The sequence below is a fragment of the Trifolium pratense genome, linkage group LG2, assembly GCF_020283565.1.
Source record: "Trifolium pratense cultivar HEN17-A07 linkage group LG2, ARS_RC_1.1, whole genome shotgun sequence".
NCBI lineage: Eukaryota > Viridiplantae > Streptophyta > Magnoliopsida > Fabales > Fabaceae > Trifolium > Trifolium pratense.
The window spans coordinates 70,584,767-70,600,756 of NC_060060.1; the positions used below are offsets into that span (position 1 = coordinate 70,584,767).

At 33.3% G+C, this 15,990-nt stretch overlaps 2 protein-coding genes across 2 annotated transcripts; both read right to left on the reverse strand.

The window, feature by feature from the left end:
• Positions 1–919: 919 nt before the first annotated feature.
• LOC123909755 (beta-carotene isomerase D27, chloroplastic) lies at positions 920–3,751 on the reverse strand. The gene is made up of 6 exons (XM_045960641.1): positions 3,134–3,751; positions 2,223–2,315; positions 1,869–1,930; positions 1,457–1,563; positions 1,262–1,357; positions 920–1,178 (listed from the first exon to the last, which is right to left on the reverse strand). The coding sequence occupies exons 1-6, from the start codon at positions 3,518–3,520 to the stop codon at positions 1,129–1,131; spliced, it is 795 nt and encodes a 264-aa protein (XP_045816597.1). The 5' UTR covers positions 3,521–3,751; the 3' UTR covers positions 920–1,128.
• A 6,487-nt stretch (positions 3,752–10,238) lies between these two features.
• On the reverse strand, positions 10,239–12,886 carry LOC123909499 (methionine gamma-lyase-like). Its single transcript, XM_045960341.1, has 2 exons — positions 12,078–12,886; positions 10,239–10,962 (listed from the first exon to the last, which is right to left on the reverse strand). Exons 1-2 carry the CDS (start codon positions 12,844–12,846, stop codon positions 10,403–10,405), a joined length of 1,329 nt encoding a protein of 442 aa, XP_045816297.1. The 5' UTR covers positions 12,847–12,886; the 3' UTR covers positions 10,239–10,402.
• Positions 12,887–15,990: the final 3,104 nt, after the last annotated feature.

The following is a 15,990-nucleotide window of genomic DNA, read 5'->3' on the forward strand; positions in this document are numbered from 1 at the left end:
CATTCAATGTTTTAATGATGTGAAAAGTTATTCTCTCTCATCATTAACTTTATCATTTGTTTCATTTTTAGTATGTTTAACTGGTACTCCGGGGGCACTGTTTAGCATGACCCTTTTAATAATAGTACTAAATAGGTATTCAATCTCTCCAACCCAACATTTCTTAAAAAAATTCTAAATAGCCCTACCAATAACACATCTCACCAATAACTATACATCATTATAAATGAGACCCACAAAAACAAAATAAGTACTAATGCTTATTGTAGAACCAGTACCTGTTAGGTACTCAAATGGATATTGCTCCAATGGTAATACCTAATAAGTATCATGAGTACCTAATAGGTACTATACCATTAGAGATAGTCTAATAATAATTATTGAAAACTCATACATACAAGTGGAAGGTAAATAGACAAAATTGAAAACTTACACACACACAATTGGAATCGGGATTTGAACTCCGATCATAATATCCAACATAAATTTTTTAATTATTTGAGCTATGATTTCTTGACAATCCTGTTTTAATTATTATCATTTTGTAATTGGGTATAATTTTTCTAATGTAGCTCTAAGTTTTGCACTTTAAAGTGCCTCCAACAAAAGTTTTCCAGCTTGGTCCAATTTGCTATGACCAAAGGTCCATTCTAGGATTTCTTCAAGGGGAAGGTAATCCGCACGAGATCGTCCTTACAACGGTCTTATACTGATTTGAATGTCAGAGTATTTATAGGTAGCAGTCCACCTTCGAAGCAGTAGAGTGAACATTGTCAACTAGTTTCGATCCCACAACCCAATAGCAAATGGATGTGACGAATGACCACTACTAAACCACGCAATAACTCTATGATTTGATTCAACTGTTATATAACTTATTAAATCGACGCATCTTTTCATAATTATATTTCGGAAATTCTTCAAAAGGAAATGCTTTGTGTGCATAAACAAATACTTAGAAAGTATAATCTTAGATGTATAATTTCTCACTTGTTTATAATGTTGATCTTGTTTTTTTTCCTTTGACAACTGTATTGCAGTAACAAGAAAACCTCAACTCCATGTAAGAAGCTTATAGTATATACTAAATTCTGTCATAGAAAATTATCCAAAAGCAGTGTCTTCTCATCATGCTTGTAGCTTAGGACATACACTGGAGTTTGGGTTTGCTACAGGACCTGCAAGTCATTGATTGCTGTGTTAGAAACGTCGAATATATTATAGTATTTCGGTCGATTAAACACAGGAGGATTGTACTTACATATATCAGCATAGCAAGGTTGTTTGGAGACTGGATCATCTTCAAATGAAGGTGGAGTTTGGCCATACACCATATCACAACTCATGTTTTCAAAATCTGAGATTAAATTTAGATATATGTGAATAAAACTTTGAAATGAACTCTTAATTTTGTAAGTTAAAAAATCCAATAAAAGTTTTGGTCAAGAAAACATACTAGGAATCATGGTTAATGGAAGTCCAAATTCATTAGTGAAAAAATCTTGGGTAGGAATCTTGCACATATTCACACACATTCCAACACACCCACTGTTCTCCAGGTACCTTTGCAAGAATAAATATAAACCAAAAATAAATCATTACAAGGGCCATGCCCATAATCAATGCTAAGTTTAGATTTGATGAAATTAAATTGCTAAGCAGATAGAAAGCTTGGTTGGAGGACATCGAATGAGTACTAACCAGGAGGTATAAGGTTCAAACTCGGGAAACTAACACAACCTACTAACATTTGCGTATAAAAAAAGACGAGTCTAATATATATCGACATGTTTTGATGGACATACATACATGTAATTTGTGCTTTGAGTTCAATTACCAATCACAGAGACATCAGACATGAAACCTACCTGCATTTCTTTATACGGACGCCACTCTTTTGCTTCACCCCATTTATTTCGACTTCTATAACCTAGTACATCACAACAAAAGAATCTAAATATCAATGACAAGCAGAAAATATAAATTGAAATAACTTATACGGTAAATGACAGATAAGTTCCCTGATATTTCAACCATTTTTTTGTGCTCACGCATGGACTTTATGTATGAATGGATCCAAACAAGAAATTATAATTGATTAAAAATCTTGAAATATAGAACACTTACAAACCAAAGCTCTTATGATGGTAAACAAATGCTAAATTGATAGATAGAAATATAAATAACATACATTGGCAGATCGAATTTAGTAACGAAATTACCTCAGACGGACCAACTAGCCAGTGGAAGAAAGGTACTGTTAATGCAGCGTTAAACTCTGCAGCCCATCTTGTTGGTGGAAATAATTTCCTAAACTGCAATAAGGTAAGTAAAATGACTTTATACCTAGGGTCAAAGATTCAAATTGCACGTAGAATGTAGATATTTCAACCACATATCAATACAGGCATGAGAGCCGAATCCTATTCATAAGAAGTTCATAAGCTAGCACATGAAGTCTCTGAATGAGTAGCCGAGTTAGAACAACGAAAGAGTATATATAGAAGGTTTGGGCTCGATCACCGCACCCTGCTATGTACCTACCCAAATCAAAGTCTCAAACCATCCCACAGCTTATACTTCCCTCCCGGTACATATATAGTTTGCCAAAATTGAATGATATGAAAGGAGTAATGGATTATTGCCTTTTAAATTTAGAGATTATTTTTAAACTTTGTTAATTTTATTTCCTAAATTGTCTATTGCAGGACAGGCCTAATGACAAGTCCAAACAAAATAGTAAGTACCCCTGCTAAAATAAAATATTAAGTGTGAGAAGACCTAACAATTTTCTTAACTATGCGTCTATCCCTTTCTTGAAGCAAACACCTTGGGGCCTGTTTGTATAAACAACTTAGTTTGCAACTTATAGCATAAGTGTTTCTCATATAAATGCGCTTATGAGTATTTTCTATAATACAAGATAAAATAAAGCCTAACAGTTTTCGTATAAGCTATAAACTGTTTTCAAAAACTATCGTGGAGAGCTAATTGAAATAAATTAAAAGCAGCTTATCAACATGTCATAACATTTTTCAGAAATTCTTCCAAACAAGTACTATATCATTAGATAAACTCAAATAAGCTCATTTAAAAAAAAATAAAAAAGAGAGTAAAAATGATAATTATTCACCTGAGCAGGCGCACCTGGAGGAAGCATAGAGAGAAGAACTTCACGAACAACTTGCTGCTGCTGCAACCGCGACCGACGCAACATCACTCTCTTCGACACATCCACAAAACTCTCATAATCATAATCCCAAATATCCAACCAACCTTTCTTTTCTTTCTTCTTTTTAGCATTCCCTATTACAGGCTCAGCAAATGGTTCCATTTTCCGTGCAAAAAGAGTCATGAAAGCCTTCTCAAAAATGCTATCATTGTAACGAGTCTTCTGTCCCAAAGGAGCAGGCTCGCCCGATGGTTCAGCTATCCCGCAACGAATGATGCCACCACATGCTCTTAGACCATGCGGTGGAGTTTTCGGTTGCGGGATAACATGAAAACTGAGAACAACCATGGATTAATTACCACTTGATTTTCGGAATGAAGAATTCAGGTATAATATGCATAACAATAACAACTCATCCATTGAAGTCCCTATACTATTTGATAAATAAATATGATTTTATTTTTGCCTCTAAAATTAAGTCCACTAGATTGTATTTTTATGGAGTTTCCAGATGAATGGATGGTATATTGGTTCGTTTCAGTTTGTTTGTTAATTGTTATAGACCACACGTTCTTTTCTGTTTTTTTATTTATTTATTTTTCTTGATAATGAAGAAAAAGAATCAATATTAGAAATATAATTTCTTAATCAATTTTGGTAAATATTAGTACTAAAATTCGAGCACATATTATGTAAGAGTAATATATTTGAACAACTAAAAATTAACAATTTTTATTATATATATATATATATATATATATATATATATATATATATATATATATATATATATATATATGGAGTGTATCCGGTGAGAACTGATAATTATTATGAGAAATGAGAACTATTAATAATAACCATAAGATTTAATTGACGCATCGGATTAAAATTCTCACACTCACTTAAAACCTCGTGTGATCTTATTTGTGAAGATTGAAAAATCTTTCTATATATAATTTTTCCTAATTTATTCATATAATCTTTCCTAATTTATTTAATTATTAACGGAAGGTAATGTATATGATATCATGCTAACACAAATAGAAAAATGCCGGGGTAGAAAAATGCAGGAAAACCCCCCCAAAAAAAATGCAGGTGCCCAATGAAGAATTCAATTTTGACTTTAGAATGATTATTCTTTTTGCTATTATATAGATGGTATTAGTGATTTACATATCTACTCAACATAGCTAGTTTCATTTTATCTTACATTGGTTTATCTTAATTTTACTATTTAGTGAGATTAAGACCTTATTATAGCTCATTAAAAGGAGCACTATTTGATTGATGGAAAAACTCAAACACTTTCTCTATAATTGACTTTTCTAATATTGCACACATCATTTTTGAGTTTTTGCCGGTGATGTATATGTGTTCATAAGCTGTGTATTTTGAGTTTTGGTCTGGGATATAACTATACGTGCTCTATAACAACAACGATGGTCGACAAATTAAAGATTAGTAAGCTATTGACAATCTGCAAATTCTCATTCCTAATAATGCTCTATTTGTGTTAATATGAGATGCATTACCTGCGTTAATAAATTAGGAAAGATTATATATAGAAAGATTTTTCAATCTTCACAAATAAGATCACATGTGTTTTAAGTGAGTGTGAGAATTTTAATCTGATGCGTCAATTAAATCTTATGGTTATTATTAATAGTTCTCATTTCTCATAATAATTATCAGTTCTCACCGGATACACTCCCTATATATATATATATATATATATATATATATATATATATATATATATATATATAAACAACTTTTGAGCCTGATTTTTCTTTTTTCTTTTACAACAAAAACAATAAAGTAAGAAGAGAAGAGAGAGTAAGAATACAACAAGAGTACGAGAGTTGTCAGCTTTTTGGTTAGTCAAATATTAATCAACTTTTTGGTTATTCAAATATTAATCTTAGGTGAAGACGCGCAACATAATACAAATATTGTTAGTTCAAATATGATTTATGGACAATAATTTATTTAGTTTTTTGGTATAATAGTATAACTAATTGATTATCTCGAGGGGTGTTTAATACAAAGTTGACATAATATCTGAGTATAAAAGTTTTTTGAAATAAAATAACTTTTAATAATTTCGCTTATTTTCATGATTTTTTTCCCAAAATTAGGTGGGAAAGAAAAATTACCATAAAATGAAATATATTTTAAATAACTTCTATTTCAAAAAGAAAATACAAACTTCTCTTTTACCCCCTCTTTATCTTTTTTGATAGAGTTTTACCCCTCTTAATTTATCAATAAATCTTACAAATATAGTAGTTAATATTAATCACACATAATTTTTATTTAATACTCCCTCCGGTCCTTTTTATAAGGAACAATTTAAAAAAATCACACAGACCAAGGAATCACATTTAACATAATTATTTTCATTTAATACTCTTATAAATTTAAATTTATTCCATATATACCCTTATTTAATTACTCTTTATTCAACTAATTTACTTATTTTTAAATTCTCTTTCATAATAAATAAGGACATAAGTGAAATTGAATATTTAAAACATTTGAAAATTGATCAAAGTTTCTTATAAAAAGGACCAAATTTTTTGCCCTAAGTGTTCATTATAAAAAGGACCGGAGGGAGTACCTAGGCATAAAATTCCTATTATTTTATTTTCCAAAAAATAATACTTGTGGGTGTAAAATTAACAACCTTAAAACAAACGACGCCAAATGATTAATAAACTACATATGAAAAGTGAATCTACAAAAACTAAATTCTTCAATTAAATAATATTTAATTAAACTTTACTTTTATTGAACGATATGGTTCTCTTTCTCTTCCTCCAAACGATTATTGAACGATATGGTGCTCTTTCACTTCCTCCAAATGAGACAGGGTTAAACAAAAAAAATTATATACGTAGCAAAAGCGTATAAAGTGACGCTAATGGTTGGAGACACTTGCTCGTGGCAACATATTCAAATGCCTTAATCTTCCCCCTCGATTGTTGGGTAACAACTTACCATGACTTTTAGGGTGCGTTTGATTCGTAAAACAGCAAGGACTGTACAGAACAGTACAAGACAGAACAAGATAATACAAGAGAGGACAAAACTGTACCGGAGAGATATATGACGATAATATTTTTATATTCGAAAATAAAATGGGTAATTTCGTATTTTTTATAGTTGTGCTGTGTGGCCAAAAAATTGTATTATGGTTCAGCGAGGGACAAAAATTCTTGTTTTTGTCCTGTCCCTTGCTGCCTAAATTTGTCCAGTCTCATAACTAGTTTTGTTAAGAATATAGATAGTTAGTTAATCAATTAGAGTTAGTTGATATGTTACCAAGTTGGTTAAGAGGTTAGAAAGTTAGTTAGGGAGTTAGTTACTCGAAATAATCCTATAAATAAGCTACTTCATTGTACATTTTAATCATTCTTTTATCAATCTATATTAATTCAATATGAATTTCTATGAGTATCTTCCTCATGAATAATCTTATGCACTCTATCTTGCCGACATCTATGATCTTTATCCCTTCGATTCCATGATTCATAACATGGTATCAGAGCGATACCCGAGGGATGAAGATGAAGATTGCGCTTCCGTTTACGATTCTGAAAGTTGTGAAGAAGATGAATCTGACGATGTTGCAATTCTCAGCACTTCTACTCAAGATCTGGAATTTTCAACTTCGCAAGATTCAATCCTTTTTGGCAGCTTCGCAAGTCCAATCATTCTGGTTCCTATTCCTTCGATTACACCATATTCTGATGGTTTCTCCATCAAGATTGGGGAGATACCTTGTTTTCTTGGTGATTCTTGTTGCAACAATGTCAATTTCATGATCACTGCTTCAGAAGAAGACAAGCATTCGAAGGATTTCGAAACTGGTTTTGAACTTTATGCAGTCAGCAAGAAATCGCAGAATCAATCCGGCGTTCAAGCGTTCTCTTCTTGGATCAAGGTTGAGCATCAACACGACGGCAACTTCCGATTCTTGCAAGATCAAGATCAGAACAACAAGAAAGGTGAGACGCTTTCTGATTTGCTACTATGTTCATCAGAGAGCATCACTTTCATTTCTCATCATCGTGGTTTATGCATCACTGTTTTTGATCCCGACGGAACAAATTAGTTTCGATCCTCTCTGTTTCGTCGACTGTGTTTTCCATGACGTTTTATCTCTTTTTCCTTGCGATGATGTTATCACTCCACTATCATTCTCTCAAATCTTCGCACTTTGTTTTTTATCCTAGTGGCAATCAATTAATCTTTGTTTTCTTTTATGAACTAATGATTTGATGCGCTCAGAAGGTGTTTGATTTAAGTCCTTTGAAGTCAGTTCACTATTGCAATTTGGTGGAGTCTAGATGATGATTTCTTGAGCTAATATGTTTTATGTACTATGGATATTGAAAGCTTTATCAGTAATGGTTTGGAAAATATATTTGGTTATCATGAAGCTTTGGTTACAAAGTGTTGAGAGTATCTAGTGGTGACTTGTTGTCTTGTTTGGAGCTAATTGTTCAAATTACTTATGTCTCTGCATCATTATTCAAGTTTTGTTTGATAATTAGTTGTTCATGCCTTCAGTTGTATATCAATCAAATAGTTGTTGAAGATTGCAAATTCATACATATTTTGATGAATTTTCTTACTGTCACCAAAATGGATACCCACTTATGATCAAGTGTGAAGCTTTGTGCGAGAGGAAGTATAATAGTTTTGTGCACATCATTGAAGTATCAAGAAGGTTCTGATACTACTAGCTGCACCAAAGTTCAATAGTTTCTTATTCAAGCTTGGTCTTCTTTACATAGCCTAGGCTTGAGGGAGGATGTTAAACTTGGTCTTGTTTACATATATGGTTTTAGATTACTTCATGGAGTTGCTTATGGTCACTCTTGGTTTGATAAGTGAGGCTCTAAGTTCTGTCATGGAAGCCTTGGTGGTTTTCATATGCTTAACATTTCCTATAATTGTTGAAGCTGCTACCTGAAACATATATCATATGGCCTTTCATATTCATGACTGTGAGCTAATTGTTAATGCTATGGTAAAATGCTCAGAAACATCTTTTGGTTGGAGGACTATAATTGATGGTGATGTTGGTTCCATCTTTTTGGGTTGATCATATTTCTTTGCCTCATTGTAAGAGTCAAGTGAAGATAGTCATGTACAAGTATGGATCCTTCAAGAACAAGAGAATCGTGCTTTATGACACATTAGTTCAACAATGCAAAACGATGAGGAAATTGTTGATGTCATTGCTCATGAATTTGGACACAGGAAGCTCAACCATATTGTGTACACCTTCATTGCTATGGTTTACATGAATGCATTACAAGCCAAAATTCAATGTTTTGTTTTAGCTTTGTAATTCAAACTCAAATTGGTAAATTTCCCAATGTTGAGTTTGAGGGAGGCTGTTAAGAATATAGATAGTTAGTTAATCAATTAGAGTTAGTTGATATGTTACCAAGTTGGTTAAGAGGTTAGAAAGTTAGTTAGGGAGTTAGTTACTCCAAATAGTCCTATAAATAAGCTACTTCATTGTACATTTTAATCATTTTTTTATCAATCTATATTAATTCAATATGAATTTATATGAGTATCTTCCTCATGAATACTCTTATGCACTCTATCTTGCCAACATCTATGATCTTTATCCCTTCGATTTCATGATTCATAACAAGTTTCAAATCAAACAGGGTACAACAAAAGTTGTCCAGTTCAGTCCACTGTTTTTTAGCAGAAAACGCACCCTTAAGGTGTGTTTGCTGCACAGGATAAAAGACATAATATAATAATTGTATCATATTTTGTTTCAATTCAGTATTTCGTGAAACAACAGAATATGATAAGTTAATTCTGGAACTTATTTTATTATGTCTCTCTAGTAAAACATTATCCTGAATTTGAGCTGAGTTACCAGCAAGATAGGATAAAAAATAATTTACTGATTTATTCTATAAAATCTATTTTAAAATAAAAAAATGAAAATTAAAAAAATATAAATAATAAAATAATTTGATAGTAAATTAAAAATAAAATAATTATTTTTAAATACACGCACGATTTTCTCATAAGAGTAATTTTGTAATTTATATAATCTAAAAATTAAAATTCTACTAAAATTACAATATTTTAAAGTAAAATAATTATTAAAAATTACAAAATAGGTATTTAAAATAAATTTATAACAAATTAAATATAATTCTCTTGCGATGGTAGTTTTATTATTTACATATATTTATTTAGCTAAAGATGTTGACAAACATTTGGAAACTGAACGAGGAACTCTCACCTATATGGATCATAATAGTGATTCTTTTACTATGGTGTTGAAGGACGTCCGAGATGAAATATTTCAAGGAGATTTTACATACAACTGATCCGGTATTACAGAAGATTGTTATGTGGAAGTGGATAACAATGTTGATATTAAGAACAATAGTGCAAATTTCATGAGAACACAAGGGCGGAAAATCATATGCGGGTTGAAGGAGCTAACAATGATAGCGAGGAGGATATCACTATCTTGGTTGAATCGGTGCCATAATGTGTCCCAGAGACTCAATTGAAGTTGAATGTTGTCGATTAGTCCACTGCTAGTAAGAGCACCGAGTACATTCCAGCCGTGAACTTCCTTTGGTAGTACAAAGGGATATGAAAATTATACTTGTGCAAACACTACGGAGCTAGAACAAGAGCAAGAGTTTACAACAATTATATCTAAGCAACGGAAAAAATTTGTAGAATAGCCAAAAGTGCACATTAACTTTTCCTTTTTGACAAAATACTGTATTAATTTTTCCTTTTTGACAAAAAAAAACCGTACTACTTTTTTTTTTTGAACAACCAATAATTTTATTAACAAACTCAAACAAACATAAGACATGTTTGAATAGATAGAGCTACAAGAAGATGCCTTAATTTTAGGCTAGCAAAAACCAAACAAACACAACAAACCCCCTGAACGACAAAAACAAGTGAAAACAAATAAACGAAAACAAAGACAGTACTAGGAAGGACATTGCATTATATATGCAGGGGGCTGAGGTTCGAATCCCGGTCATCTTATTTATTCATCTTAAGAATGAAATTTCTAATCATTAGACTACTTAAAAAAATGGTACACTTGACCATTATGATTTTGACAAATCAGTTGGGTAACTATACCCAATTTATTGTAATGGATAGTTTAAGAATTTAACTTTATGGAAACTAGAAGTAGATATAAGACTATTATTTTTCATTATATTTCACAAGTGCTTTTTCCAGCTTACTCCACTTTTGCTCCAATGTTCCAATGTATCCAACAGACATCCTTATTAGTCCAGGTGTGATTCCAGCAAGTTTTTGTTCCTCCTCATTCATCTCACGACTTGTGCTACTACCAGTGCAAGACATTACTGTCTCATAGTACCCTAAACTAACAGCCATGAAACCAAATTGACTATAGTTTTGCAAATAGCTCATGAATTTGTTAGCATTCTTCACTGTCCCCATGTCAATAGAAATAACTCCACCATATCCATAATCTTTGTTGCCAATTGATTTCAATAGTTCATGTTGTGGGTGGTCTTCAAGGCCAGGGTAGATCACCCTTAATCCTAATTTCTTAAGCCTGATTGCAAACTCCAATGCACGGTTGCTATGTTCTTTCATCCGAAGACCCAAGTGTGGGATTCTTTGTGCTAGATCAAAGGCTACATTTGCATTCATTGTTGGACCCAAAAGCTTTATGGTCCCTTGTTGACCGTCCATCATGGAATTTATAAATCTTGTAGATCCACACACTGCTCCTGTTAATTTCAAGAAATAAATTTAAATGTGTACTTATAAATATTATAAATTAATTAAAATTGTTTACATTACATAATTCATTGTTAAAAATATAACGTTGGATCACGAGTCAGTGTCGGACACGAAGGAAAACCTGCAGCATGTGCAAGGTTCCCTACGGAACTGGGCCTCCATTTTATGGAGGTCTCAAAATTAAAAAATTATATGGTAGTAGGCCTAAAAAAAATAAAAAAAATGTTGTTACAAAATATAAAATAAAAAAGTCCAATGTTTCTTAATCTATCTTTATTAAAAATATTAAAAAAAAAAGCATGAAAGGACCACACGATGCCCCCTAGGCGAAAGGGGTCATCATTCTCTTTCTTTCTTCACTTGTCTAATCTAAAGTGGTTTGGTCCATTAGAATATGAATAGTTTGTATGTTAACAATAAAGATGTTTATTTTTAGTTTTTTATTACGAGGTCCATTTTAAACACTCAGAGTCAGATCTTCAAAAAGTCGGGATCGACCCTACCGACAACAACATTTATATTTACATTAAATTATGTTATTTTTTAATATTATTATCAGTATCAATTTATTAATATTTATGTATCTTGTGTTCGTGCTTCATAATTAAAAAAAATATATTCTCCTTTAACAAAACATATATATGTTTGGTTTTGTAAAAAAATAAAATGTTTGGCAATAAGTAAAAAAAATATGTTTGGCAATAAGCCAAAAAAATAAAACATATGTTTGGCAAGTCATAGCGTGTGTTTGGTTCTGCGGCGGAGAGAATTGATTTTGGCAGAATTGATTCTGTAAAATTGATTCTGGCTAAAATTGATTTTAAGCTGAAGTGGTTTATGTTTGGATATATTCATGAAAAAGTGAGTTGAACAAAAAATTTGAGTGTAAAAATCAATTCTAGAATCAGAAGCTACGATTTCTAGCTTCAAGTAGAATCAATTCTGGAGGCAGAATCAATTCTACTTTTGAGAAACCAAACAAATCAAAATCAATTCTACACGTCCAGAATCAATTCTGGATGCTCCAGAATTAAAACCAAACATACACGTAATATTGTGGTTATGATTATGTGAAAGAAAAAAAAAAGACGAAGAGGGAAACCTGCAATAACGTCACCACCACCACTTATAAACTTGGAGATACTATGAACAACAACATCTGCACCAAGACGAGCAGGAGAAAGCACCATGGGAGCAAATGTGTTGTCAACAACCACTGTCACTCCCTTTTTGTGAGCAATTCTAGCCAGCTCCGGTGTATTCGCCACCTTCAAGCTTGGATTCGCAATAGACTCAAAATAAAGCACTTTTGTCTTCCCTTCCACAATCACATTCTCCACCGCTTCTAAATCCGCAATATCAACAAAAGTTGTGGTTATGTTGCATTTCCTTGGAAAGAAATGTGTGAGGAGTGAGTGAGTTCCACCATACAAGTTACCAGAAGCCACCATGTGTCCGCCGTAACTTAAGAGCTGTAACAGAGACGACGCAATGGCAGACATGCCGCTGGCCGTACAATAGGCGGCCTCGGTGCCTTCGAGTGCGGCCATCTGATGGCCAAGATTGAGGACAGTTGGGTTAAAATTACGGCTGTAGACAAAATAATCATTTTCTGGACCAAGCTCTTTGGCAATAATTTTGGAGAGAGTCTCTGGTTCCATGACGGTGAACATGGCGGAGGCCTCAATGGACATGTTGACACCGCCATGTTCACCGAATACGTGGCGGGCATTGTCAAGTGCGTTGGCTGGATCTACGCCATGGTGCCTGCTGCTTAATTTCATTGGTTTCTTCTCGTCATCGCCATTGACAACCACGTCTCCGTTGCTACTTATGTTGTTGGAAATATTAATAACCACTTTACCCGCCATGCATGTGTTGAAATGAAAAAATGGATAAAGTAAGAAAAAATAAAACGTAGAGATCGAGAGAGGATATTGTGAGCAATATGTGCAAATGGAGTACTTGGAATATACGCCTATTTATTTATCTTTTTTTGGGAAAACTGATGAAAACCTAATTTCATTATCTCGATGCTACCCATGTGAGTGAACGGCATATTGGATATAAATATATGTTTGTATGGTCGACAACAAGCAGATGAAATCTCAAGTTTACATTATTCAATTAAGCTGTATTCTTGAGTTTTAATTGTTTTCTTGTGTTTAATTTGTAGGGGCATGTGAGCTGCTTTTAATTTAAAATGTATCAAGGAAGAAATGAAGACAATTCCTAGCATCTTGAATTGTATGTTGCCGTTTAGTAAACTCTGGTGGTTTTGGATGATATTGAAGGATTGCATTTGTAAGTATATGGGAATGATACTAGGAAGCTTAGGCAAGATATTGTCAAGTTTCATGGAATGAGATTCAATGTAGATAATGTAGTCAGGTATTTTCGCACCGGGTCTTAGGTTCTTAAGATCCAACGAGTTCGTGCAGGCCAAACGAGCTTAGAACACATGCAGGCTCCTTTTTTGACCTGTGTGTAGTTAGGTTCTCGCACCGGGTCATAGGTTCTTACGATCCTAGAGGGTTTTTGACCTGAACTCTAGACCGCGTTGTCGCCATCGTGAACCTCGCCGGCGGTTAGTGTATGTTTGTTCCTACTCCTTTCTCATTTTCGTTCACTCCTCTCTTACTTTCAACCATCTCTTTCACTCAAACATCTTTCTTCACTGAAACCTTCTGAACTCATCTCTTTCACTCTCAAGTTTCAACCCTCTGTTTTCATTTTGTTTTTTTTAACCCTATTGTTGCTTCTTATAACCCTCTCTGTTATGAACTTATGAACATTTGGAATGATGTCTATGAAATATTAATTAATTAAGTTCATTTTGTTCATGTATTATATTTATTATATTTTTTATGTTTATGTGTATATGTATATATGTGAAGTTACAATTTTACCCTTGAGTATGATCTTACGAATCGAGCTACGATCCCGATCTTACGATTCTCAACCAGCCTACCGATCCAACGTAGGATCTCGAACCTGACTACATTGAATGTAGATGTTGTTATTGGTTGTATATTTAAATAGAGTTTAGGTATATTTAGAATTTAATAGAGTTTATATACTATTGTTTGTAGTGGAATTATTTAATGTAATGAATACAGATGAATCTTATTATAAGTCATTTAATAAAATTATTTTAATTAAATTTGATAGCTGCTTATTTTAATTTTATAAATTAACCTATAATAGGCAACGCTTTTATAGTGTGGCCTAAACAAAATTGTATCTAGAAACAGTTGCTTATACAGTAGCCAACGGTTTGAACAGTGTGGAATAAGCTAAACCGTGGACTAAAATTGGCCTAGTAACCCGTTGTCTTTTCCACAGTTTAGACAACGGTGTTTACTTCTCGTTGGCTAAAGTGAAAAAATCGTTGTCTATATGAATAGGTAACGCCCGTATACACCACCCCTAGAAAACAGTTGACTAAACGTTTAGGCAACGGCTTTTCTGCTTTTACCCACGGTTTTTCTGCTGTTGCCGAAAGTGAAAAATGCTGTAGTGTAATATTAAGCGGTATTCCTGAGTAATATTGCATGCACTTAGTGAATTTAAGTTGTTCTATTATTTTGAGTACTATGATTTATATTTTGAAAAGATCTATTAAATTCAAGAGGATTTGTAAAGGTGGATAAATCTTTAAAAACTGATTATTATGACAAACTTAAAATATTGTTTTTCGGTTAATATTTCAAAATTGTTATTATTATTTGTCATTATTAGAATATTCTAGTTATTATTAGTCATGATTGTAGTAGAACAGGAGCATAATAAGTAACAACATATCATGACCTAACTGAATATCAGAGTTTTGCATGACCTGATATCTCTTATGCAGTACAATAGGTATGCCTATTCATGCATGACCCTAAAACACAATGTATGTTAGCATTGAAGCGTATAATTCGATATATTCACGACACTATTGATTTCGGCCTTCACTTGTGTTCCTTCCATTGTCAGCAAATTGGTTTCTTACACTAATGCAGATTGAACTGGTTGCCCAGACACGACGTTCCACCTCCGGTTATTGTATCTATCTTGATGACAATTTAATCTCACTGTCTGCCAAACGTCAGCACACCCTCTCTCGGTCTAGTGCAGAAGTCGAGTATCACGGACTCGCTAATGTAGTATTTGGATCGTGTTGGATTAGAAACTTACTATTATAACTACATTGCACAGTCACAACCGCCACTTTGGTCTATTGTGACTATGTGAGCGTTGTATATATATCCGGCAACCCAGTTCAACATCAGCGGACCAAACACATCAAGATGTATATACATTTTGTACTTGAAAAAGTTGCTCGCGGCCAAGTGCGAGTCTTGCATGTTCATTCGCATTACCAAATCGCTAACATCTTCATTAAAGGACTTCTGTCACCACTCTTTGTTGATAGGGATGGCAAAAAAACCCAAACCCGAGAGACCCACCCGAATCCAAACCCAAGTCAACGGGCGAAACCCGATTTGACTGAGTTTGGGTTTGGGTTCGGGTGACACCCGATAATATGGGTGTGGGTTTGGTATCAGTCAAACCCACACCCGAAACCCATACACCCACCCGAAATATTTTATAATTACCTTAATTACCCGATAGTCTCCCTCAATTTCCTTGGAAGACCTTAAATTTTAGTTGTAATTTAATTTCTTGAAAATCTATGTTGTAATTTCTTGAAAGTCTATGTTTGAATTTCCTTGGAAGACCTTAATTTTAGTTGTAATTTAATTCAAAGCCTATGTTGAAATTTAATTTCTTAAATTTGCAAATTATTTTCAAATGTACTACGGGTTTGGGTGGAAAAAACCCGAACCCAATGGGTGTGGGCGTGGGTGTTGTTTTGCCACCCGAACAACCTTTGGGTTTGGGTTTGGGTTTGGGTGATAATTTCGGGTGTGGGTTTGGTAAGTGTCAAACCCGCACCCGTGGGCACCCGTTGCCATCCCTATTTGTTGATTTTCGTGATAGTCTCAACATTCGTCAGCCTCCCGTTT

Bases quoted from the DNA above. Each gene is read 5' to 3' on its own strand.
- LOC123909499 (XM_045960341.1), bottom strand. From the start codon at position 12,846: ATGGCGGGTAAAGTGGTTATTAATATTTCCAACAACATAAGTAGCAAC. The intron at 10,963-12,077 runs GTTTCCCTCTTC...TGAAATTAACAG, and splicing joins TGGTGGTGACGTTATTGCAG to GAGCAGTGTGTGGATCTACA.
- LOC123909755 (XM_045960641.1), bottom strand. From the start codon at position 3,520: ATGGTTGTTCTCAGTTTTCATGTTATCCCGCAACCGAAAACTCCACCG. The intron at 2,316-3,133 runs GTGAATAATTAT...ACCTTATTGCAG, and splicing joins CTCCAGGTGCGCCTGCTCAG to TTTAGGAAATTATTTCCACC. The intron at 1,564-1,868 runs GTAGGTTTCATG...ATTCTTGCAAAG, and splicing joins GTCCGTATAAAGAAATGCAG to GTACCTGGAGAACAGTGGGT.